This window comes from Puma concolor, chromosome D4, assembly GCF_028749965.1.
Source record: "Puma concolor isolate L17-30 chromosome D4, mPumCon1.1.hap2, whole genome shotgun sequence".
Taxonomy (NCBI): domain Eukaryota; kingdom Metazoa; phylum Chordata; class Mammalia; order Carnivora; family Felidae; genus Puma; species Puma concolor.
In genome coordinates this window covers 63,296,986-63,322,634 of record NC_141679.1, presented here as the reverse complement: position 1 = coordinate 63,322,634, position 25,649 = coordinate 63,296,986, and the positions used below count along the sequence as shown (strand labels likewise).

Genomic DNA, 25,649 nt, shown 5'->3' with positions numbered 1-25,649 from the left:
CTTTCCTAGTAGGATCAACCATTTTAGTTTAATGACTTCTCTAGGTAAAGCTTTCAATTGCTTCCTTAATGTTTTCCTATTCTTTGCATTGATTTCCCGGCCTGGACTTGGCTGCCTGTCCCAGTCTATGTGCTCCTTGGCTGTCTCCTCGGATTGCATGCTCCTTTCTACTGGTAAGCTCTTCCGTGGTCTGTACCCACTTTCTTATGCTTAAAGCCTGTATCTGCAAAAACAGTGGTTCCAAGCTCTCAAATAGACACACAAAATGAATTTAGTACATACAAGGGAGTTGCCCTAATTGGGCATAGAGTATATGTCATATCATGAGGTGGTGTACATAGAAAGATGTGTATTTTACCATAGATGTCATATTTGGGGCTGCCTCTGAGACTAAATGGAATCTGTTCTACTTCTAAGCAAAAGATCTCTATCTCTTTCAATTAAGGGATGAAAAATAAGAGCAGATAAATGACTAAAGCAGGACTGACTGAACAGAGGTACCATCAAAGGAATAGAAACAGATCAATGGACCAAGCCAATCAATCACTGACAACTATTTTGACTCTGAATACCTTTATGTAACAGTCCTGAGAGAAAACACTAAAAAGAACTAAATCTCTACAAACACACACACACACCCAACAGCGTTTCATCGTGCCATATCATTAGCACAAAGTGAGAAGAAGAGAACATAACATCTATTATCTCTTCTCTCTGTAAGTCTATATCTCTCATTGCTCTATAGACCCACATCTACTTTGCAAAACATGTTCTTCCTAATCAAATCACTCATACTGAAATGAATGGACACATGTCAATCCAAGTGACCAACATGTAGAAACAGAGCAAATTGTAGTTATACAGAATTCATTTTTTACTGAACTTGTGCCAGTTCTCACCAACTCTGATATATCAAGTAAATTATCACACTTCAATTTTATCACATACCCAAATAGCTGATTTTGAACCATAATCCTGAAAATGGTGTCATCTTGACTTATAAAACTCACTTTGGGTTGTTAATTAAACCATATTACTCCTATTCAGTGAGAGACCTGAATATGTTTAGGGCTGAATAAAACATGGGACCAGAAAACACACAGTGAAAATATGTGTAAGGAAGAAAGTGCAAATCTCTACAAAATAAATGTTTTAAAATATGCGCTAAGGGGTAATTGGGGAAGTGAAGATCAATTTGTGCTATAAGGTCCTGAAGTCAGCATTAAAGCTTTTAGAATCAACTATGGAAAAAGCAGGGGCGCCTGGGTGGCTCAGTCAGTTGAGCATCATATTCTTGGTATTGGGTCAGGTCATAACCTTGTGGTGGTGGGACTGAGCCCTGTGATTGAGCCCTGCATCATCATGGAGCCTGCTTGAGATGCTCTCTCTGCCCCTCCTCTGCACACTCATGCTCTCTCTCCCCCTCCCTCTCAAAACAAATATACTTAAAAAAAAAAAAAAAAAACTATGCAAAAAGCAAACACCACAGGGAAATGAAAGTCTGAGACTGGAATAAACAAACAGGAATCTGATGAAAAGAAGAAACAAACATGGCTATGTTGATGATGTCAGTATCATTACTATTCGACCAAACCCATGTGGAAATTGGACAGACAATGCTGTCCAACTACAAAACCCACAATCCTGAAGGCTGAACATTAGTGAGAAAATAAAACAATATAATGTCAGTCTGTACAACTAGGATTTATAAAAATATTTTTTACTTATGTATAATAATTACTGTATCTAAAATTTTGAAGCAATTTTGGATTTTTCTTAACACATTGAAATATATGAAAAATTCTGTGTAAAAATGCAAGTTAAGCAAAAGAAAAACTTATTGATACTGTTAGAAAGTATAATGGTAGGATAATTCAGAATAAGGGTATTTTTGATGAATAAAATTAGCACTTAGCATAAAATATATAAAACGATCAAAAATAAAGACAGGTAAAACTGAAAATATTATATGTGGAGTCTCATTCTAAAATATAACACTTTAATTTAAAGAGCTATGATATTATATCAACATAAGAAAGTCAACAGACCAGCAGTAAACAAAAAAATAAAGAAGGCACACACGAAATATCTAGAACCAGGTTAAAAGATACCTCTCTACAATAGAACAGTACTGATTAACCTCCACATAAGTGCATCCCTTTCCCTCAATCAACTCACCCAACATTTTCTGCATCTTCATCACACTCAGCTTTATATTTGCAAGGTCCACACTTGGAGTGTTTTCTGTGAACTTCTGCCCCTGACCCTTCCTCTTCTGCTTAAAAAGAAAAATTAAATTTTCAACCAAAAGTTGGTTTCCTTTCCAGATAAGCTTCATGTTTTCAGCAGCCATTATCCCATTTCTGCGGAAAATGTACCTGCGCTCTTGAAAACAATCAGTTCCAAAATCTATCAATGCTTGCATCCAAAAATGTTGCCAATACTGAGTACAACATATTCTATGAGGAAAACAAGTATTGGTACTAGCAAAATAATCCCTTAATCTATGTACGAAAGAACACTACAGGTTTTGATAATTAATTGCCTTTAAAAGAATTACCATATAACATTAAATAAGAGAGAGAGAAAATAAAACATGAGCAATAAATTTGGTACAGTGATTACCTTACCCTATGCAATGCCAGTTAACAAATAAATGATTAAATGCAATAGAGCATAACCATTTGTTCCTCACATCAGTTTCATACCTGCCTTTCTTATTACATAACTAACAGGATTCAAAAAAAATATTTATCTCCAAATTTGTAAAAGGAAAGGGGTCTCTTTACAAAGGACTTGCCTCCTTTTCTGTTTGCCCACTTAGCATACCAAAAATACCCAGAATGCAGAAGTGTGTGGATCTCCTATGATCTGGCACAAAAAACCAGTGGTTACCAGTAAGTCTCCAACTCATATCCCACATTCAAGGGATTCTACATTCTGGGCTCAACTAGAATGAATCCTACCCTGATAATCTCAAACTGGGCAGGGAGATCTGTTCTGAAGCCAATTTAGGGATTACAGTTTACTCAAAGGATCTCTCATTCTGGTTTAGGAAATAACACCTTCTTCAGGGGGTGTCTATCAGTAAAGAAGACATTACAAGGCAAGTCCAAAAACCTAATACACCTATTTGGTAATACTTTCAAACTTTCCATTTTTAGTGTCTGCATGCACTTTAAGTAGAAATCTTTCCCAAATTCTCATGAACACTCCCAGATTCCAGGGATCATAATCCTATTATTTCCGAGGCTTCAGAAACATCAGGAAATCGTATGGCCACCACAAGCTCACTTAAGTTTGTACGCTAATCTGAGCAAACGACTTAGCCTTTCTAAACTCATACTCCCTGAAAAGAAATAGTCAACCTACATTCTCAGAGCAAGACATCCAGTATTTACATGACATAAAAAAAATCATGACATCAACTTCCACTTCTTTGGTATGGAAACATGACTGTTTCCTTACTGAATATCTGACCACAAAGACTAGACTACATGATCTCTCTTAAAATCCTTTCCAGTTCTAAGACCTAGAATTGATGGTCTGATCCTTCACATGTGATCATGAAGCTTCTGCTTGAACATGTCCCTTTAAATCACATTCTATTGTAGGATAACTTTAATCTTTTTTTTTTTTTTTCCCTGAAACTTTCATCCCCAAACTTCTTCCTCAGGATGGTTCTTCTATTCTCTAAGTGACCTTTGAAGTGCCTTCCAACTCTGATATTTTAGGATTCTACGAAATGTGGAAATCTGGAATAAGGTTTCAGATAGCATTGAAAGGATCATAACTGTAGTTTTCATTTGTATGAGTGTGAATTTTACTAGAGTAAGTTTTCTTTCAGTGTAGGTATCCCCACAGTACCTCCAGCATTACTTTGTATACAGTAGACACTCACTAAGTCCTACAGCTTCATTAGACTATGAAATAAATGAGCCATTCTTAATTCTGACAATTTAAACTCTTGCTATACACTATTACCAGATACTACTTTTTTAAACAGCAGAAATAATTTATATATTTGTAAAATAAAATCAAAAACATACACAGGAGAATTTTAATGGCATAAAGTCTAGATTCCACTACAATTATTCTGTAAGCCTTCTCTTTGCCATGCACAATTCACTCCAGAGTTTTACAACCCAGCACCTTGAAAATTCCTTAGGAGCAAAAATTTGTAAGCAAGGGGTGGGAGAGTTACAAATACTCTGGTCCAACCCAAAATCACTTGTGTGGATGATCCCAAGGAGAAGGCACTTCGGTGCAATCTCAATTTAACAGGAGCTACATTTCTGCCTTGTTTGTCAACAAAGCTTTAGTGAGACATAATTGTATGAAACAAAATGCCTAGGGCTAAAAGGGACAGAAGGGTTGGGTGTAATGGCTAAAGGCTTCTTTCTGGAGTAACGAAAATGTTCTAAAATGGACTGTGGTGATGAATGCACAACTCTGTACTATACTAAAAGCAACCGAATGGCACACTTTAAATGAGCAAATTGTACACTGTGTGAATTTTAACTCAATAAAGCTGTAAAAATCAGAAAATGACAGAAAACAAATGTCCTTTAAGGGGTACTTGAAACTTACCTCCTTCTCCAGATCCAGAGCCATTATCTAAGAAGAAAAACAAACAGTGAATAGAAATACTTTCGCTGGAAATTTCATCTTATCCAATAGTCAAATTTCTCATCAAAAATCAAACTGCAATAGCAATTCTCATTTTTTGACATCAAACCATTTATTCTTATGTACCTATTCCATGTTTTTCCCCAAATGTTAATTCCCTGGACACACAATCATCTATAACTCATACATCTTTGTAGCATATTCAGGAAGTATCCAGGTGCCCTGCACCGAGTAAAGACGAATAAATACTGTAAAATAAATGGCTATATAAAAATAATTTTAATTAACTCACTTAAAAGGTAAAAAAAGAAAAAATTTAATTTTGTAAAAGCTTAAGAGGAATAATGAATAAGTTGCTTTTATTAGAAAGGGAGGAAAAGAGCTTTGGGTCTTGCTCCAAAAATCTTAATGAAATCTGTGGATAAAGGCCAAAAGCCAAAAGGTAAGAAAAAGCCTCAAGGCTTAAAAGGAAAGAACTTCTGAGCTGAGGTTTTCATATTACTGACGAAATTAGCTTCCTCTAGGAAACCTCACCAGAAGGACTCACACCAAGGTGTAGGTGGGACACTTGTTACTAGTGAAATTAAAAAGCCTCCCTCAAAGTTACCAGCAAAAAGTCGGCCTAAAATGTAATTAATATAAAATGTTTATTTTATAAATCCTAAAAAGGCCAACATATGATGCAGAGCATGTTGAAGAGAGGGTAGTGCTATAATATCATCAGCATGATGCAGTAAAAAAGCAGAGATGGCAAAAGAGCTTGACACACTTTATCCGGCACTTTCAGGGGTTGGGGGGGAGACACATCCTCAGGAACCCGCTCCAGTTCTTCAAATGGTTCCCCAGAGTGGAAGATAACAGCCTTCACAATATTGTCCCTTTCCCTTTAATCTCCTTCAGACAATAATCAAATTCTCAAACATAGTGGAAATAGGAGGAACCGGAACAAAACATGTTTTTTGTAATATCCACTGCAAAATCTTCAAGGGATTTTATAAAGTCTAAAACTGTGCTCGATTCTGATTAACCAACCACAAATAATTAGATCTGAGTACACAAAGGAAAAGAAAAAGAAAGAGTAGAAGAGCAGAAAAAAGACAAAGAAGGGAACTCAATTAAAAAATTGTTCTAGGGGCGCCTGGGTGGCTCAGTCGGTTGAGCGGCCGACTTCGGCTCAGGTCACGATCTCACAGTCTGTGAGTTCGAGCCTGGCATCGGGCTCTGTGCTGACAGCTCAGAGCCTGGAGCCTTCTTCGGATTCTGTGTCTCCCCCTCTCTCTGAACCTCCCCCGTTCATGCTCTCTCTCTGCCTCAAAAATAAAAAAACATTAAAAAAAATTAAAAAAAAAAAATTGTTCTATGACCAAACTTTTTTTTAGAAAAACACTCCTTTTCGGGGCACCTGGGGGGCTCAGTCAGTTAAGCATCCGACTTCGGCTCAGGTCATGATCTTATGGTCCGTGAGTCAGAGACCCACATTAGGCTCTGTGCTGACAGCTCAGAACCTGGAGCCTGCTTCAGATTCTGTGTCTCCCTCTCTCTCTCCCTCCCTCCCCCGCTCATGCTCTGTCTCACTCTCAAAAATGAATAAATGTTAACAACAAAAAAATTCTTTTTTGAAAAAATTAAAAAAAAAAAAGGAAAACACTCCTTTTTTCCTTCCATTCTACATACATTGACTGGGTACATATCATGTGGTAGGCAACATAGTAAATGGTAGGAATAAATTGAATAAGATAGCCCCAGTGCATGAGATGCTCTCAATCTGTTTTCAACCCATGCTAAATTTTAATGAATATAATACCTCAAACTTTCCTTTAGTGTCCTTTAGAAATCTGAAATAGGAGCACCTGGGTGGCTCAGTCAGTTGAGCGTCCGACTTCGGCTCAGGTCCTAACCTGGCGGTACGTAAATTCGAGCTCTATATCGGGCTCACTGCTGTCAGCACAGAGTCCACCTTGGATCCTCTGTATCCCTCTCTCTGCCCCTCCCTGCTTGCGCTCTCTCAAAAATAAATAAACAAACATTAAAAAATAAAATAAATAAAATAAAGATAAAAATTCTGAAATATTGTGACTACTCTGATAATGAGTTGAGTTCTTCTTGTAGATTGTATTTTCATTGTTCATATGCCTTTCCCCATCCACACAACTCCACCCAAACCCTGGGACTATAATATACCTCCCCAGATAGGGCATCCTGCCCTCCTGTTGAGAAGCAACTGATCCAGCTGAAGACAGATGTGTCAGATAAATGAAATACAGTATGATATATACATAGAGATACGCACAAAGTGTGAAAAAAACTCTGTCAGGAGATGCCACAGGACAAAAATTTCACAGAGGAAAAAAGGCTAAAGCTCTAAGTAAGCATTTTGCAAGTAAACAAAAGACTTATTTCTAGCAATGTCCCACCAAGCATCTAACAAGATCAATATAGCACCTTATAGCTTAGCTTATTCAATCCTCACTTAACAATCCCAAGAGATGGTATCCATTTAACACTTTAAATAACTGGGGCTCAGAGTAACTAAGTGACTTGTCCAAGGTCATATAGTAAATAAGTAAACAAGAGCTGGAGGGGGGCGTCCTGGGTGGCTCAGTCAGTTAAGCATCTGACTTCAGCTCAGGTCATGATCTCCTAGTTTGTGAGTTCAAGCCCAACGTTGGGCTCTGAGTGACAGCTCAGAGCCTGGAGCTTGCTTCAGATTCTGTCTCTGTCTCTCTGTGCCCCTCCCCCGCCCATGCACACTCTCTTTCTCTCTCTCAAATATAAACATAAAAAAAAAAAATTAATAAAAAATAAATAAGAGCTGGAGTTAAAATTAGGTCTTTCAACCCCAGTGCAGTGCTCTTTCCAATCTACCACCCTGATTCTAATGTTTACCATTCACTGCCTATCAAGGCACTTTGTGTCTTAAACACACGCTCCTCATAAGAGACACATAATTAATTTGGGATTGTAAAGAGCTCCATATTCTTTTTTACTTTTTTTTACATTTTATTTATTTTTGAGAGAGAGAGAGAGAGAGAGAGAGAGAGAGAGACAGAGTGCGAGAGGGGGAGGAACAGAGAGTATGGGAGACACAGAATCCGAAGCAGGCTCCAGGCTCTGAGCTGTCAACACAGAGCTCGACATGGGGCTCAAACTCACAAACCGTTGGATCATGACCTGAGCCGAAGTCGGACACTTAACCGACTGAGCCACCCAGGTGCCCCTCTTTTTTAGTTTCTAAACCAAGTCTGTGAAACACAATGTACTTAGAGAAGTATACAAGAATCACAACAAATGATAGTCTATTGGCCTGAGAACATAATCGTTTCACGAAGCACATAATTATTTGATGTAGGGAAAAGAATTTGGTATTGTCCAAAGAAAGGCCTGGTCTTTGCCCACAGCTTTTTTGTATTTTCTTTTTAATTTTTTTAAATGTTTACTTATTTTTGAGAGAGAGACAGAGCGCAAGCCAGGGACAGGGAGAAAGACAGAAAGACACAGAATCCAAAGCTGAGCTGTCAGCACAGAGCCCCGAGAGCCATGAATGAGATCATGACCTGAGCCAAAGTCAGAGGCTTAACCGACTGAGCCACGCAGGCACCCCTGCCCTCAGCTCCTTTAAGGTAATCTACATCATACCTGCCAGAAGTGTCTCGTTTCAGGAGGGTGCTAACCACATCAGATGTTAGGGTGGGGCTGGCCACACTCTACAGTCTTAGGGTAGAGGGTTGGCCAACCACAAAGACCAGCCACCTAATTTAGAGTGGGGGCTTTCAATCATATGGTATTAGTGGACCTGGAGTTTGAGATCAACCACATGGACAATGGATCATTCATGCTTATGAAATGGAGCCCCAGTAAAAATTCTGGACACAGGCACTATAATACATAGGAAAATAAATAAATAAATAAAGTATATCATATAGGAAGTGTCTACACCTATACTGCTAACCTTCATACAATAATTCTAATTACAACACTTCACTTGCATCCCTGTCCCCAAATACAAATGCAAGTAAGAAACCTACATTAGTGCCTTCCAAAATTAACTACTACTGATTCAGGAAGGAAAAGAGAAATAAATACAAAAAACCTGGGGGAAGATAGGTGACAAGGATTGGCAGACAGAATAGAGAAGATATAAAAAGAGACAAGCTTGGAAAGAGACACATCCTGGGATGCCACTAATGACTTTCTATAAATATTCTCCACCCCTTTCCCCTGCCATGAAAATAAAACCCAACAAAATGGATCCCATGTAATTTCCACCCCAAATCTCGTTCTAATATTCAAACCATAAGGCAAAAGACAGGGAAAGACCCCACGAAATTTCACCACCTGGGGTTAAAAAGCAACAACACAAGGGGTGCTTGGGTGGCTCAGTCGGTTAAGCATCTGACTTCGGCTCAGGTCATGATCTCACAGTTCATTAGTTTGAGCCCTGCATCAGGCTCTGTGCTGACAGTTCAGAGCCCGGAGCCTGCTTCAGATTCTGTGTCTCCCTCTTTCTCTCCCCCTCCCCTGCTCACATTATCTCTCTCTATCTCTATCTCTTGCAAAAATAAACAAACATTAAAAAACAAATTTAAAGCAACGACATGAAATGCAGACAAAAAAGAGCCCCTCCACTCCCCAAACAACTAATCCATAGAGCAGTTCTGGGAATACATCTCTGACTGGAAATTGCCTTTTAGAAACTATGATGGAATCATCTCTAACATTTATTCAGAAGAGTATCACACATACCAGAGTAGCATGGTCCTCTTGCTACTACTGTTATCTCTTTCTGGTGCTTACAAGCAGCCCTTCTGAGAAAGCATTCATTTTGATAAGTGTCCCCATTTGATCCACAGACAGGAATGTAATTTGTATGGCACTGCAAAAGAAACAAAAATAAGCTTTCAAAACTAAGCAGGAATATTAATAGTTCACTTCATATTTATGAATGTAATACCATAGTACTGTGACATACTTCTACAGAATAGTTTGTTCTTTTGTTTGGTTTAAATAAAAGAGAGTTATACCATTTTCTCACACCTTTTTTCACATTTATAATGAAAATAACTATCCACTATCCATAAAGATAAGAAAATCCCTGTGCTATCTAGTGGATTTGCTTGCTATAAAAATCCAATGAGGTAAGAGAGAAATTCTTGGCTATGTTTATAATAAGCTAATAAGCACTAATTATATAATGTCATTTTATTAAAATCAAAATTCATTTATTCAATACCACTGGAATGCAAAGTCCCAAGATAAATGCTATAGAAAACACAAAGAAATACATGATCTCTGGGTCTACCATCCACGTAACTATAGGCTAGCATCATTGCCATTTCCTCCACCTAATGCATCTACCTAATAAAGTTGTTGTGAAGATTAAATAAGAGAAATCCATCTTTAGCATTTATATCTGGCCATGGTAAATTCTCAGTAAATATTAGCTGGTTTTGCTATGCTATCATCACTTCTGAGTCTTACGTAGTTGCCCACGGTCATAGCTAGTAAGTGGGAGACCCACAATTGCTCACAAGTGATGTATTCTAACCACTACACAGTTGAGTTATTCAGCAGGGTGTTACCATGTGTCATTTGGTGGTAGTGAACAGGGAGCTTAAAATCGTGCCTGAAATTCAACCTAACAAGCACATACCCAGGAGTGAGCATGAGATGGAAGGAGAAGACCTGCTGTTCTTTGGTCAGTCTGTTTCCAGGGGTCTCTCTTAGGAGCCTCTCATTATGCTCTAGGCAAATGAAAGGATTTGGCGATTTTCACAACATGCAACTTCTGACGTGGGCACTGACTCTAACCTAAGGTCCGCCTCCTCCATACTGCCACCCTTGCTGGGGGAAACAATTCTCCCTATACCTTCTATTTAGCTAGAAGAATGTAATTTGAAGTAGTTTAGAAAGGTGCGGAGTGTACAACTCTGAGCCACATCCATTCAAGCATGTATTGTGTGCCTACTGTATGTCAAGAACTTTGCTGAATATAATAAGTAAGAAAATAGCAACAAGATTGTGATGGTCAATATTATGTGTCAACCTGACTAGGCCCCAGGGTGCCCAGATTAAACATTATTTCTGGATGCTCTCTGAGGGTGTTTCTGATTGAATTTCCGTTAGAATCAACTGACTAAGTGCCCTCCCCAATGTTGGTGGGATCATCCAATCGATCTGAGGGCCTGAATAGAACAAAAAAGTAGAGGAAAGGAGAACTGGGTCTCCCTGCCTGACTGCTGGATTTGGGACAAGGCTATTCTCCTGGTTTTCAGGACTTCAGTCTTAGACTGGGACTTACACCTTCATCTCCCCGGATTCTCAGGCCTTCAGACTTGGACTAGAACTACACTATCAGCTTTCCTGGACATCCAGCTTGCAGACAACACATCATGAGACTTGTCAGCCTCCATAATCAAGCAAACCAATTCCTTAAAATATATCGTCCCCTCCCTTTTCCCCTCATTCTGTGTGTGTGTATTTCCTATTGGTTCTGTTTCTCTGGAGAACTCTAATACAAAGGTCTAATAAGAGGGCATGCAACACCTAGCAATAGCAGACATTGATAAATTCAGGAAAAAAAAAAAACCAGTCTGGAGTATTCCAGGGAGAAGGAGAAGGACAAAGAGGAAAAAAGAAAATAGGAGGAAAGTCGTAGGCACTCCTCTTTGGATATAATCCAAGTATTCACAGAAAGATGCAATACTGATCATTTTTCTTGGTACAAAATAAAAGTAGCTTTGTGTATATAATGTCACAAGATATAATAGCTCTTACTAGCAGACTGAAAAAAAACAATTTTAGACTTTATTTAAAATCCTGTTATTATCTGTTAAAATGTATTTAAATTATAAGCCAGAAATTATAATATGGTTAATAATATTAACACTAAAAGCATGCTGAATCACAAGCAAGTTTTTTAAATTAATTGAAAGATACTGCTAAAGAAACCAGCAAATAAGTGTTTAATGGACATAGGAGGTGATTTTTCTTCAACTGGCAATCACCCAGGTCTAAATTGAACGGATTTATAAATTATAAGAAGGCAGAATAGTCAAAGGAAGGTTTGTTCAGCAGCAGGATCAAATCATGCTGTAAGCCCTGAGGCAGTTTGCTCCTACAGGGCAAGCAACTTGTCTTTAAACATCTTTATATCCTCAGCATCTGGCACCAAGCACAAAGCAAGCCTTGGATAAAGGCTTGGATAAATATCTAGTGATCTCAACTCCTAACTTTTATTTCTCTTTCTTGCTTTGCCACCAGGTAAGACTGCAAAGGATTCAGACAGATCATACAAGGATTTTCTAGCTGTCCAAATATGTGACAAAGGTCAAAGAGGCTATTTCTTTATAATCTTAAAGTTTCAAGGAAAGACTTTCAATTAATGAAAAGCAGAATCATAAAGACAAAAATAAAATAAATATGATACAAAAATTTAAACTTCTTTATATCACACACATATAATATATATATTAACATGAATTTAAATTAAAAAAATTATTTGTATTAAAAATTATAAACAAAATGAAAATGACACTAGAATAACTTCTTCAAAACTTTTGTACTCTCAATTAAAAAGGAACACTCTAAGGTAAATACTACTGAGTGGTTTAAAACTTAAAAGAGAAACTAAAATACCTACAATTGACCCTTAAACAACATGGGTGTTAGGAGTACCAATCCCCCGCACATCAAAAACCCATGCATAACTTTTGACACCCCAAAATCTTAGCTATTAATAACCTGCTATTGACAAGAAGCCTTACCAATAACATAAACAATTAACACATATTTGGTATGTTACATGTATTATATATTGTACTTTTACAATGAAGTAGGCTAGAGAAAAGAAAATGCTATGAAAAAAATCACATAAAAGAGAAAATACATTTACAGGACTGTACTATAAAAAATCCATGTATAAGTGGACCCACACAGGTCAAGCCTGTGTTGTTCAAGGGTCAATCGCATATGCCTGTAGAACGTACAATATTTCTAGAAGGAAATACAAGTAACAGATGTTGCCTTTAAGAAGAGCAATTAAGGGGCGCCTGGGTGGCTCAGTCGGTTGAGCATCCAACTTCCGCTCAGGTCATGATCTCACAGTCTGTGAGTTTGAGCCCTGCGTCAGGCTCTGTGCTGATGGCTCAGAGCCTGGAGCCTGCTTCCGATTCTGTGTCTCCCTCTCTCTCTCTGCCCCTTCCCTGCTCATGCTCTGTCTCTCTCTGTCTCAAAAATAAATAAAAACATTAAAAAAAAAAAAAAAAAAAAGAAGAGCAATTGGTAGTCTGGAGTGAAAGACATTTTTCATTGTATTATACATTTTTTTTTTTCAATGTTTTTTTTTTATTTATTTTTGGGACAGAGAGAGAGACAGAGCATGAACGGGGGAGGGGCAGAGAGAGAGGGAGACACAGAATCGGAAACAGGCTCCAGGCTCCGAGCCATCAGCCCAGAGCCTGACGCAGGGCTCGAACTCACGGACCGCGAGATCGTGACCTGGCTGAAGTCGGACGCTTAACCGACTGCGCCACCCAGGCGCCCCTACATCTTTTTTTTTTTTTTTTAATGTTTATTTTTTTTTTTTTTTAATTTTTTTTAAGTTTATTTATTTTTGAGACAGAGAGAGACAGAGCGTGAACGGGGGAGGGTCAGAGAAAGAGGGAGACACAGAATCAGAAGCAGCCTCCAGGCTCTGAGCCATCAGCCCAGAGCCCAACGGGGGGCTCGAACTCACGGACAGCGAGATCGTGACCTGAGCTGAAGTCGGACCCTTAACCGACTGAGCCACCCAGGCGCCCCATATACATCTTCTTATATAATGTTCAAGCTGTTGTCAATCCTTCAATGTATGTAAATGGGCATACATTACTCTTTTAAAAAACATAAAAATGGTACCTATATCACAGGTTCTCATGGGAGTTTATGAGTTATAGAGGCTTTTATATATATGGATATATATATATATATATATATATACACATACACACATGTGTATATATATATCCATATGTATATACACATTTAGAACTATTAATGGATAATGCTCAGCATAGTAAGCAATATATAAGTACTGAAATAGTATACTATAAAATACCTAGGAATAAATCTAACCAAAGATGTAAAGGATCTGTATGCTGAAAACTATAGAAAGCTTATGAAGGTAATTGAAGAAGATTTAAAGAAATGGAAAGACATTCCCTGCTCATGGATTGGAAGAATAAATATTATCAAAATGTCAATACTACCCAAAGCTATCTACACATTCAATGCAATCCCAATCAAAATTGCACCAGCATTCTTCTCGAAACTAGAACAAGCAATCCTAAAATTCATATGGAACCACAAAAGGCCCCGAATAGCCAAAGTAATTTTGAAGAAGAAGACCAAAGCAGGAGGCATAACAATCCCAGACTTTAGCCTCTACTACAAAGCTGTCATCATCAAGACAGCATGGTATTGGCAGAAAAACAGACACATAGACCAATGGAATAGAATAGAAACCCCAGAACTAGACCCACAAACGTATGGCCAACTCATCTTTGACAAAGCAGGAAAGAACATCCAATGGAAAAAAGACAGTCTCTTTAACAAATGGTGCTGGGAGAACTGGACAGCAACATGCAGAAGGTTGAAACTAGACCACTTTCTCACACCATTCACAAAAATAAACTCCAAATGGATAAAGGACCTGAATGTGAGACAGGAAACCATCAAAACCTTAGAGGAGAAAGCAGGAAAAGACCTCTCTGACCTCAGCCGTAGCAATCTCTTACTCGACACATCCCCAAAGGCAAGGGAATTAAAAGCAAAAGTGAATTGCTGGGACCTTATGAAGATAAAAAGCTTCTGCACAGCAAAGGAAACAACCAACAAAACTAAAAGGCAACCAACGGAATGGGAAAAGATATTTGCAAATGACATATCGGACAAAGGGCTAGTATCCAAAATCTATAAAGAGCTCACCAAACTCCACACCCGAAAAGCAAATAACCCAGTGAAGAAATGGGCAGAAAACATGAATAGACACTTCTCTAAAGAAGACATCCGGATGGCCAACAGGCACATGAAAAGATGTTCAGCGTCACTCCTTATCAGGGAAATACAAATCAAAACCACACTCAGATATCACCTCACACCAGTCAGAGTGGCCAAAATGAACAAATCAGGAGACTATAGATGCTGGAGAGGATGTGGAGAAACGGGAACCCTCTTGCACTGTTGGTGGGAATGCAAATTGGTGCAGCCGCTCTGGAAAGCAGTGTGGAGGTTCCTCAGAAAATTAAAAATAGACCTACCCTATGACCCAGCAATAGCACTCCTAGGAATTTATCCAAGGGACACAGGAGTACTGATGCATAGGGGCACTTGTACCCCAATGTTCATAGCAGCACTCTCAACAATAGCCAAATTATGGAAAGAGCCTAAATGTCCATCAACTGATGAATGGATAAAGAAATTGTGGTTTATATACACAATGGAGTACTACGTGGCAATGAGAAAAAATGAAATATGGCCTTTTGTAGCAACGTGGATGGAACTGGAGAGTGTGATGCTAAGTGAAATAAGCCATACAGAGAAAGACAGATACCATATGGTTTCACTCTTATGTGGATCCTGAGAAACTTAAGAGAAACCCATGGGGGAGGGGAACAAAAAAAAAAAAAAAAGAGGTTAGAGTGGGAGAGAGCCAAAGCATAAGAGACTGTTGAGAACTGAGAACAAACTAAGGGTTGATGGGGGGTGGGAGGGAGGAGAGGGTGGGTGATGGGTACTGAGGAGGGCACCTTTTGGGATGAGCACTGGGTGTTGTATGGAAACCAATTTGACAATAAATTTCATAAAAAAAAAAAAAAAAAAAAAAAAAAAAAAAAAAAAAAAAAAAAAGAAATAGTATACTATATATAGAGTATGCATATGTCTTCACATATCAACACAAGGAGAAAAGAAAATACTCCAAAAAATGGGCAAAGAATATGAAATATGAATTCACAAAAAAATGGTCAATAAACACATGGCAAATTTTCAATTTCTCTAACAATCAAATGAAAATTAAAAAAAAAAAATTTTTTTGGCCATACAGATTTACAATTTAAAAGGACTGAAGGGTGACTGGTGGCTCAGTTAGTTGAGAGTCCAACTCTTGGCTTTAGCTCAGGTCATGATCTTGCAGTTCATGAGATCTGTACTTTCAGAGCAGAACCTGCTTGGAATTCCCTCTCTCCCTTTCTCTCTACTTCTCCTCTCATGATCACTCTCTCTCAAAATAAGTAAACAGTAAATAAAAAAAAATTTTGGGGCGCCTGGGTGGCGCAGTCGGTTAAGCGTCCGACTTCAGCCAGGTCACGATCTCGCGGTCGTGAGTTCGAGCCCCGCGTCAGGCTCTGGGCTGATGGCTGGGAGCCTGGAGCCTGTTTCCGATTCTGTGTCTCCCTCTCTCTCTGCCCCTCCCCCGTTCATGCTCTGTCTCTCTCTGTCCCAAAAATAAAATTTAAAAAAAAACGTTGAAAAAAATTAAAAAAATTTTTAAAGGATTGACAAAACCCATTACCAAGAGGCTAAGAGGAAACCAGCAGTCAAATGTACTGTTATTGATGAGAATGTTATCTGTACATAAGCAACCACTGGCTCAACAATTCCACATCAAGGAATTTAACCTAAAGAAATATAAGACAGCTGGAAGAGGGAACAGCTTCAGTCTTCCCAATACAGGAGTGGCTAAAACACCAGTAAGAAACCGCCAATCTTTCTGGCTCAATGAACCAAAGAATAGCATTCAGGGCAATCAGAGCCACTAAAAAGAGAGAAACCCAGAAAGGAAAGAGTCAGAAGGGCCTTCCAGATTCTGTATATAAACTCAGATCAAATTTCTGGCTGATTCCCAAACCACTCATGAGGCAGATTCTAAGTAGCCCAGGCAAAGACTAAAAGAAATGAACTGATATTTGCGTTGCTTTCCACAACAGGGAAGAGAATGTGCAGTTTGAGTTCAGCCAACTTAATTGCTTCCAAGTGACAGTACCCTTCAGAGGAACATAACAAAATTCAAACACTCTAAAACATATCATTCACAATGTGTACAATAAATTCAAAATTACTCTAATACAAAGAAAAAGGAAAACACAATCCATTTTCAAATGAAAAGACAATCAACAGAGATGATCCCTGAGATGTCCCAGATGCTGAAATTAGCAAAGATTTTGAAGCAGCAATAGGATCTAAGCTAGAGGAAAATATGCTTGTGATGAATGAAAAGACAGGAAATCTCAGTCAAGAAATCAAAACTATAAATTCTAGAAATAAAATATCTGAAAATAAAAACTCACTGGATGTAATGAATGGAGAAGAGAAGAAAAGATTAGGGAATCTGAAGGCAGATCATAAAAAATTATCTAAGGTGAAGAACAGAAAGAGGTAAAAGTTCATGAGGGCTTAGTAACACTATATACACCAATACCTTCTTTTAAGGAAAGAAGCCCACTTTAGTTGCTATCCCTTTCAAGAGTGTTTAGGGAGCAGGCAGGGAAGCCAAACATAACACATTGAAGAGAACATTCATTGCATGAGTAACCAGGTAGGTGCGGGCACAAGGTCAGTTAAACCACATCAAAGATAGCTACTGTGAATAAATAGTGCATTATAAAGTCCCTTTTGACTATGAAGGGTCTGTGTAGCTGGACAAGAGTATATCTCCCTCCCTACTCTTCCTCCAATAGTTTAAAGTTTTCAGAGATTTCATATGCAGCCTCTCTGATTTTGATTCTCATTACAGTATCATAAAAAAGGGTAGAAAACATAAAAAAGGGTAGAAAAAAGGTAGAAAACATCTCTTTTCAGATGGAACATATAGGAACTTGCTGAGGTTATAGGGTTACTGGAAATACTGACTGTCCTATGCTTTTGTCTCTAATCTCTGTACCCTTTCCTTCCTTTAAAATCCAAAATGATGGGTCCAATTTTAGAATAAAATGATAAGTGAAAAAAATTCCAGTTTTGTCTTTGTTTCATCTCAAATCCTAAATCAGGGACCATCTTCTGAGCAACTTTTTGAAGCCAGATTATAATTTAATCCCAGCAAATAAAAAGAATTGAATGTAACAGCCTTTGCATTCCTTCTTTTTAGCTTTTTTTTAGACAACACAATCACAACCTAAAAGAGCATCTGAAAAGCAAAGATGTTAGTCTGAGGTTCCTCTGTCTAGTTTACCTCTAACCCTGACCTACCCTGAGGCACTGAGTCAGCCATGTTCTTTGGCATAAAGAGATGAGACAGTAGCAAATAAAAATGGAAGGGAAGAGCATAACATATAAAGAAGCTGAATCACTATGTTGTACACCTGAAACTAACGTAACACTGTGGGTCAACTACACTCAAATTAAAAAAAAAAAAAAATTTAATGGAAAGCAAAAAAACTAGAAAGAGAAGGAAAGGGGGAAAATTGCCAACGTTTTAAATAAGAAACTCATTTCTTTTCAGTGACAAGTAGAACTTACATTTGAATAGAACTTTTAACATTTTTTCAAAGCATCTTCACATCTATTACTGCCAGTCTGCCCTCTTAACTCAAAGAAAGAAGCAAAGAATGTACAAATAATAGTATTTCATCTGACAAAAAAAATCAGTGGGCTGGGAAGTCCAACTTCTTTATGGGATTCAAGGTGCTTTAAGCTTTTTAATTTGAAAAATGTAGAATAAAATGTTAAAAATGTAAAATTCTTCAAAATAGGATTGGTTTCCTCACCTGAAACTGACAGGCACATTTCAAACCATCTCCATCTTCTTTACAGACTCCTCCATATTTACATGACAATTCATCACAAACTCTTACATCAGACTCCCTCACATTTAATTCTGAAAAAGAGAAAAAAATGTTTCATACGTCTTTTTGTATCCAAATGTCCATATATAAAAGAAAAAAAACCTTAAAATGTGTTCATCATCTCATTCACAGTGTAACAAGACACAACATACAAAAAGCAAGGACACAAAATGTTCAAAATTCCCCAAAGAGAACCTTGCATAATAATATGCCTAATAAGCAACCCAAACCAAAATAAAACTCAAAATTTCAGGATTTCACAGAATTCCCAAAGGTAAATCTCAGAATTTTTCTAGTTGGCTACCAACAGCTTAAGACAGTTTTCTTACCATTGTCTTAATATCTTAGATTATTTTTTAATAGGTTTTTAAAAACTAATCTCTACACCCAATGTGGGGCTTAAACTCATGACCCCCAGATCAAGAGTAGCATGCCCCAACGGCTAAGCCAGCCAGGCACTCCCTTAGATCATTTTTCTAGTGATTAAGTTACTTTTAAGGAGAATAAGAATAATTAGAAGAAATCTTAATTCTTTTGGTACCTAAATAAATTTCAGGTGAACATAATTCATTCTAGACCAACTAATTTAATTAGAAAAGAATTCTAAAGTAAACCTGAATATCATACAATTGATATATATGGAGCATTTATGTGCACAGAATTAAAAAGACTAAAAATCTCACTCTTAAAATTTTTTAATGACTTAATTTCACTCTACCACAGGAAGTAGCTCCAATCAACAATACTAGCATTCTGTGGCCATTTTGCTCCTGCTCCAAGACCATCGGTCTTGCTCTGGAACTATCAAATTAAGCTACCTAGAATCATATGGAAGTAAGTAAAAACCACTATAATGCAATTTTTATATTCTATTAGGAATGAGACATACAACAACAAACAACAAACAATAAAATTACAGCAATAATAACAAATAATAAATAAATGATTATTTTGAAAACCCATTCCATTGTACAGGTAAAGAAAGAAGTCTGGGAGCAGGATGGCCTAAAGTAGCTTCTGACTCTGTCACTCAGTAATTGAGGGACACTGGGAAGGGCACAAGGTCTCCTGAACCTCTAGATCATGATGAAGTCTTGGCAAACAGATCTCAGGGAGCATTTCTCCAGCATTCCCCCTTCCTCCATTGTTTTCTATTTCTAGATTTCAAAGCAGGACTCAGTGGACTCAGAGACACAGAGTCCAGTGTCTCTGTATCTAATGGCATCTGTCCTGGTGACATTTCATTGGATCGCTCTGCCCCGTTTGTTCTCACTGCTCTGCAATGGTGTCTTGGGTGTCCTACTCCTCAGAACTGACCCTCCAAAGAACTGGCAGTCAAGTACCTAAATACCCAAGGAGTCCACAGTACTTATCTGAATAATCACTCTCAACCAAGCACTGCACACTAGGTTAACTATACATCTATGTAACTATAGGTTACAAAACTTTTTTCTTTCCCTTAAATGAAACTCACATGTTTAAAAAAGACATGAGCTGAAACTTAAAACAACAGGAAACTACTAGAGCTATTTTGTTGTTCTCACTGTTTCACAAACTATTTCAGGCACAGATGATCATCTTTTAACTCCTTTCACCTTGGCTATCTGGCTATGGAGGCTCTATGTTCTTGGTTCCCCTCATCTCCCAATTTTTGCTTACTCATCCTTCTCCTCCTTGATGACTTGCATTAGTACTTGAGACTCAATCCTAAGTGTGGGGCTTGCTTTTTTTCTATATACCCTCATTCCTACTGGGAATTTGCACAAGGTGCCGTTCCAAATACACTCTAATGTACATCTTGAAACCCAAGGAAGATTAACTAAATATTAATAAAGAACCGCTTTGGAGAAGAGGATAACAATGCATAATATTTTTGTTCAACTACATGCTTAGTCAATTTTACGGGCCATAGAAATAAAAAGAATTGTACAATTTGAGAAATAAAATTGAGTGCATTTCTCCTCCTTTTCTTTGTAGCCTTAAAGTTCACACTGGGTTCCAATACAATCAGACATATAAAACAGGGATAAATTTTTTTTGGGGGGGGGGGATCAAGATCATGGTCTGAGTAGCTCTGACTTGCTACTTGGGCTTGAGAATCTTTGAGGTATGTTTTACTTATTGTATTTTAAAAGTACAATGGCAGTGGGGTGCCTGGGTGGCTCAGTCAGTTGAGCATCCAACTCTTGATTTCAGCTCAGGTCATGATCCCAGGGTTGTGGGATCCAGCCCCGCACCAGGTTCTACACTGAGCATGGAGCCTGCGTGAGATTCTCTTTCTCTTTTACTCTGCCCCTCTCCCCACCCACCCCACAAATAAATAAATAAAATTATACAATGGCCTTGAAATCTAGAACCTAAATAATCCCTGATACTAAGATTCACACATCTCTGGAGACTGAGGATTGCTCAAAGCATATCGGGGCGCCTGGGTGGCGCAGTCGGTTAAGCGTCCGACTTCAGCCAGGTCACGATCTCGCGGTCCGTGAGTTCGAGCCCCGCGTCAGGCTCTGGGCTGATGGCTCGGAGCCTGGAGCCTGTTTCCGATTCTGTGTCTCCCTCTCTCTCTGCCCCTCCCCCGTTCATGCTCTGTCTCTCTCTGTCCCAAAAATAAATAAAAAACGTTGAAAAAAAAAATTTTTTAAAAAAAAGCATATATTTGTTTGGGCACCTGGGTGGCTCAGTCGGTTTAGTGCCCGACTTCGACTCAGGTCATGCTCTCACAGTTAGTGAGTTTGAGCCCCACGACCGGCTCTGTGCAGACAGCTGGAGCCTGGAGGCTGCTTCAGATTCTGTGTCTTCCTCTCTTTCTGCTCCTCCCCCTCTCATGCTCTGTCTCTTTCTCTCAAAAAAAATAAATAAACATTAAAAAAATTTTTTTTCAAAGCATCTATTTGCATGAAGGACTAAGAAACATTTTAGGACAATAATCATCCTTACTAAAGACAGGCAGAAAAGCTTGGTTCAATAAACAGAGCTTGAACAGGAGGAGTGGTCCTGTGCACAAGATGGTGTCTATCACTTGGACTACTCCCCCAGCCCAGCCCCAAGAACTCAACATAACAGAGGAGCTACAGTGAGAAACTAAATAGCAGCTTTCGCTAAAAGCTCTGAAACAACAAGGTATAAAGAGTTCTGCTTTGATGTCCACACAACAAGACAGAATAGCGGGGGAGAAAAAAGGCTGGGACACCTCAAAAGCCCCAGCATCAGCACCACACCTGGCAGAATGGCACAAAGCCAAGGAGATAATCAGGCGTAGAGATACACCTCTGATATCTAGGGGCAGCAAACATGGCAGGAGGAAAAAGATGTGCCATGTGGCAGTGGCCAGAATACATTAGTGAGCCCACATGAAACACCCTTTGGTGATTCCAAGAATAAACCTGGAGGGAGAGCAATCTGGGGAAGCTAGAGGTTCCACATTAGTGAGGGCAAAAGTCATGAAATTCTGATTACACTGGCTATTAGTCATGTTTCATTTTATGCCTACCCTGTTATTAAATTCATGATATTTTTGTGTGTATTAATGCGTTAAATGTGATTATTTAGTTGATCCAGGAAACAAGTATCTACTATATATCTATTACTATGCTAAGAAATTGGGGCACACAGAAAAATATTAACAGGGAGCCTGTGATCTTGCTAACATATGGAACAATTACTAATGCGTTCAATATAGTCTATAAGGAGAAAATGTTGTACAGGCTATAATTGCTCTAGGAGTTTCAAGAAGTAGGAGATAAAGGGCCGCCTGACTGGCTCAGTCAGAAGAGCATCTAACTCTTGATATCGGGGTTTTGAGTTCAAGCTTCACATGGGGTATAGAGATCACTTAAATAAAAATATAAAAAATAAACTTCTACAAAAAGAAGTGGATAAAAATGGACTTGAGGCAGAGGATGCAGGGTCAAAGATGTCAAGACTTGCACTGACTTTGAAAACTTAGTAAGACTTTTTTGCTGATTATAAAACACAGGATTTAGGGGCGCCTGGGTGGCTCAGTCGGTTAGGCGTCCGACTTTGGCTCAGGTCACGATCTCGCGGTCCGTGAGTTCGAGCCCCGCATCGGGCTCTGTGCTGACTGCTCAGAGCCTGGAGCCTGTTTCAGATTCTGTGTCTCCCTTTCTCTCTGACCCTCCCCCATTCATGCTCTGTCTCCCTCTGTCTCAAAAATAAATAAACGTTAAAAAAAAAAATTAAAAAAAAAAAAAACACCACAGGATTTAAAAAAAAAACAAAACAAAACAGGGGTACCTGCGTGGCTCAGTCAGTTAAGCATCTGATTTCAGTTCAGGTCATGAGCTTGTGGTTCATGAGTTTGAGCCCTGCATTGGGCTCTGTGCTGACAGTGCAGAGCCTGCTTGGGATATTCTCTCTTTCTTTCTTTCTCTCTCTCTCTCTCTCTCCCCCCCTTCTTTCTGTCCCTCCCCCACTAGTGTGTGCACTCTCTCTCTCTCTCAAGATAAATAAACTTAAAAAAAAAAAAATACAGGATCATTACACAGAATTTAGAAACAACATTTAAAAATAAAGAATGTTTTCGGGGCGCCTAGGTGGCTCAGTCAATTTGAGCATCTGACTTAGGCTCAGGTCATGATCTTGCAGTTTGTGAGTTCGAGCCCCATGTCAGGCTCTGGGCTGACAGCTCGGAGCCTGGAGCCTCCTGCGGATTCTGTGTCTCCCTCTCTCTCTCTCTGCCCTTCCCCCACTTGCACTCTGTGTGTCTCTCTCTCCATCTCAAAAATAAACATTTTAAAAAATTTTTTTTAATAAATAATGGTTTAATTGCCCACACCATACAATACTGAAAGAGAATGTTCTTATCTAGGAAAACAATATAAGTGAAAGTAGAGACACAAATAAACAAACCGTACACATAAATATGAATACCAGCGGTTCCCAAACCATGGTCCTTATGAAAACTGCTCTCTTAGATTACATTGTACCTTAAATATACATTTAATGTACATTAAAATCAAGTAAGAGTTTCATTTTCTCATTTGCAAGGGGAAAAAAGTCAATGGAAAGAATTTTCTCATCTTAAAAGTTTTTCACATATTTCTTAAACCTTCAATATCTGAGATTACTTCCTTGATAGTTGTCAACAAAACCAATGTTCCTCAAATAAATAAAGAATATTAATAAACAAAACTCCACCAGTGTTTTATGAGAACACAAGCTCATGAATGTACATTTTAAGTTGTTTTGTTATTGTGGCAGTCACAGCTAATTACCTACGCTGGATCTACTCTTACTTTGTAAAAGAACCCCAACTTTGTTCAAGGAAGCAAGATGCTCAGCTAAATAATCTGTATATCCCAGACCCCCTTGCAATGTACCATAGTTCCATATGTAAGCACTGTCCCTTCCTCCTTCATTCTTCCATTCTTTGTCCTGCCTGGAGAGTAAAACCCTTGCCTAAGATTGTAGCAGCCATCTTACATATATGATGATGAAAGCTACAAGCTAAAGATGGTAGACCAGAAGGACAGGAGCAAGAGTGTGGAAAGAGAGAATTATAAAATCACCACACCTCCCCTGGATTTCACCCATCCAGACTTACTGTCATAGGAAATAAACACATAAATAAATAAAGCCTTTATCATTTAAGCCACCATTGGTCAGGTCACTGATACATGTAGTAAAACATAATCCTGACATAATGACTGCATATAAATTTAATTAAGATAGATATTTCTAAGCCAAAACCTTAAATAATTTGGTGGTACATTCCAGTCCACATGATAAAATTAATTTATCATGAACATGACTTCCTGCTATTCCAATTTCTATCACAAATTTGAGAACCAATGCCTTAGCTCAAACTCAGTACAGAAGGAATTCTATTTTGGGATCATCTTCTGAATGTTACTTCTTTTCAAGTATTCTGTACAATACCAGGCATCAAGAGGGCACTCTACCTGTCGATGATGATGATTACATAGCTGCCTTCCTGAACCCAAAATGGAAATTCAGCAAAATAGATGAGCCATTACTAAGGCCCTCAAAAATCAATTCTCCAAACAGAAATATTTTACACAAAGAAGCACTCAGAAAAGTGGCTCAAAACAAAAATATTTTGCTCTGGTTGCAAATGTGCCCATCACACAATTCTCTAAATGTAAAACTTCTCTCAGAAAAACAAAGAAAGAAACAAAAAGTCTGTCTCAATTTTCATTAAGATCTCAAAGCTGGGAAACCATAAACACTAGAGAAAGGAACCCTACTCACTCTGAACCTGAGCAGCCAAAATCCCCAACTTTTGGCAGCGCTAACTAGGTTCAGGTTACAGTTCAAAATGGACCCCTTAGAGGGCACCTGGGTAGCTCAGTTGGTTGAGCATCCAACTTCAGCTCAGGTCATGATCTCACAGCTCGTGGGCTCCCTGTCAGGCTCAGTGCTGACAGCTCAGAGCCTGGAGCCTGCTTCAGATTCTGTGTCTCCCCCTCTCTCTGCTCCTCCCCTGCTCATGCTCTAACTCTCTCTGTCTCTCAAAAATAAATAAATGTAAAAAAAATTTTTTTAATTAAAAAATGGACCCCCTTATGGGGCGCCTGGGTGGCGCAGTCGGTTAAGCATCCGACTTCAGCCAGGTCACGATCTCGCGGTCCGTGAGTTCGAGCCCGGCGTCAGGCTCTGGGCTGATGGCTGAGCCTGGAGCCTGTTTCCGATTCTGTGTCTCCCTCTCTCTCTGCCCCTCCCCCATTCATGCTCTGTCTCTCTCTGTCCCAAAAATAAATAAACGTTGAAAAAAAAAAATTAAAAAAAAAAAAAAATGGACCCCCTTAGCCCTCCAGAATGATAGGATTTTTCTACCACCACTCCATTAAACAGAAGGGAATCTTATAAGATAGCTAACACCAATGGAGAGCCAAAAGTGAACAAACCTTGCAAGATGTTACAATAGAATTCAGGGCTTCTCAACCTCAGCACTACTGACATCTTGGGGAAGATAATTCTTTGATGCATGGGGCTATCCTGTTCACTGGAGGATGTTTAGCAACATTTCTGCCCTCTACCCACTAGATACCAGCAGGACTATCCCAGCTGTAACAACCAAAAATGTCTTCAGACATTATCAAATGTCCACTGGGGAGAAAATTACCATCCACTGAGAACCACTATCAAAGATGACCAAAGCCTTGATTAAAGGCTTTATGTTTCATTCTCTTCACTATAAAGAAAATTAAGTCCAATAAG

The 25,649-nt window shown here is 38.7% G+C and overlaps 1 protein-coding gene across 7 annotated transcripts in view; it reads right to left on the bottom strand.

Annotated features, from left to right (window-relative positions):
- Positions 1 to 25,649, bottom strand: part of LOC112871931 (myb/SANT-like DNA-binding domain-containing protein 3) — a 129,400-nt gene that overhangs the window by 43,218 nt on the left and 60,533 nt on the right. For 5 of the 7 annotated variants that reach the window (XM_086683602.1, XM_086683601.1, XM_086683600.1 and 2 more), the window contains 4 exons: positions 18,369 to 18,478; positions 9,373 to 9,502; positions 4,591 to 4,617; positions 2,179 to 2,278 (listed from right to left, as the gene is read on the bottom strand). In XM_086683602.1, the coding sequence (XP_086539728.1) occupies positions 2,179 to 2,278; positions 4,591 to 4,617; positions 9,373 to 9,502; positions 18,369 to 18,478 (367 nt within the window). The remainder of the gene's footprint in view (positions 1 to 2,178; positions 2,279 to 4,590; positions 4,618 to 9,372; positions 9,503 to 18,368; positions 18,479 to 25,649) is intronic. The other 2 variants (XM_025935034.2, XM_086683605.1) reach the window with 1 other exon arrangement.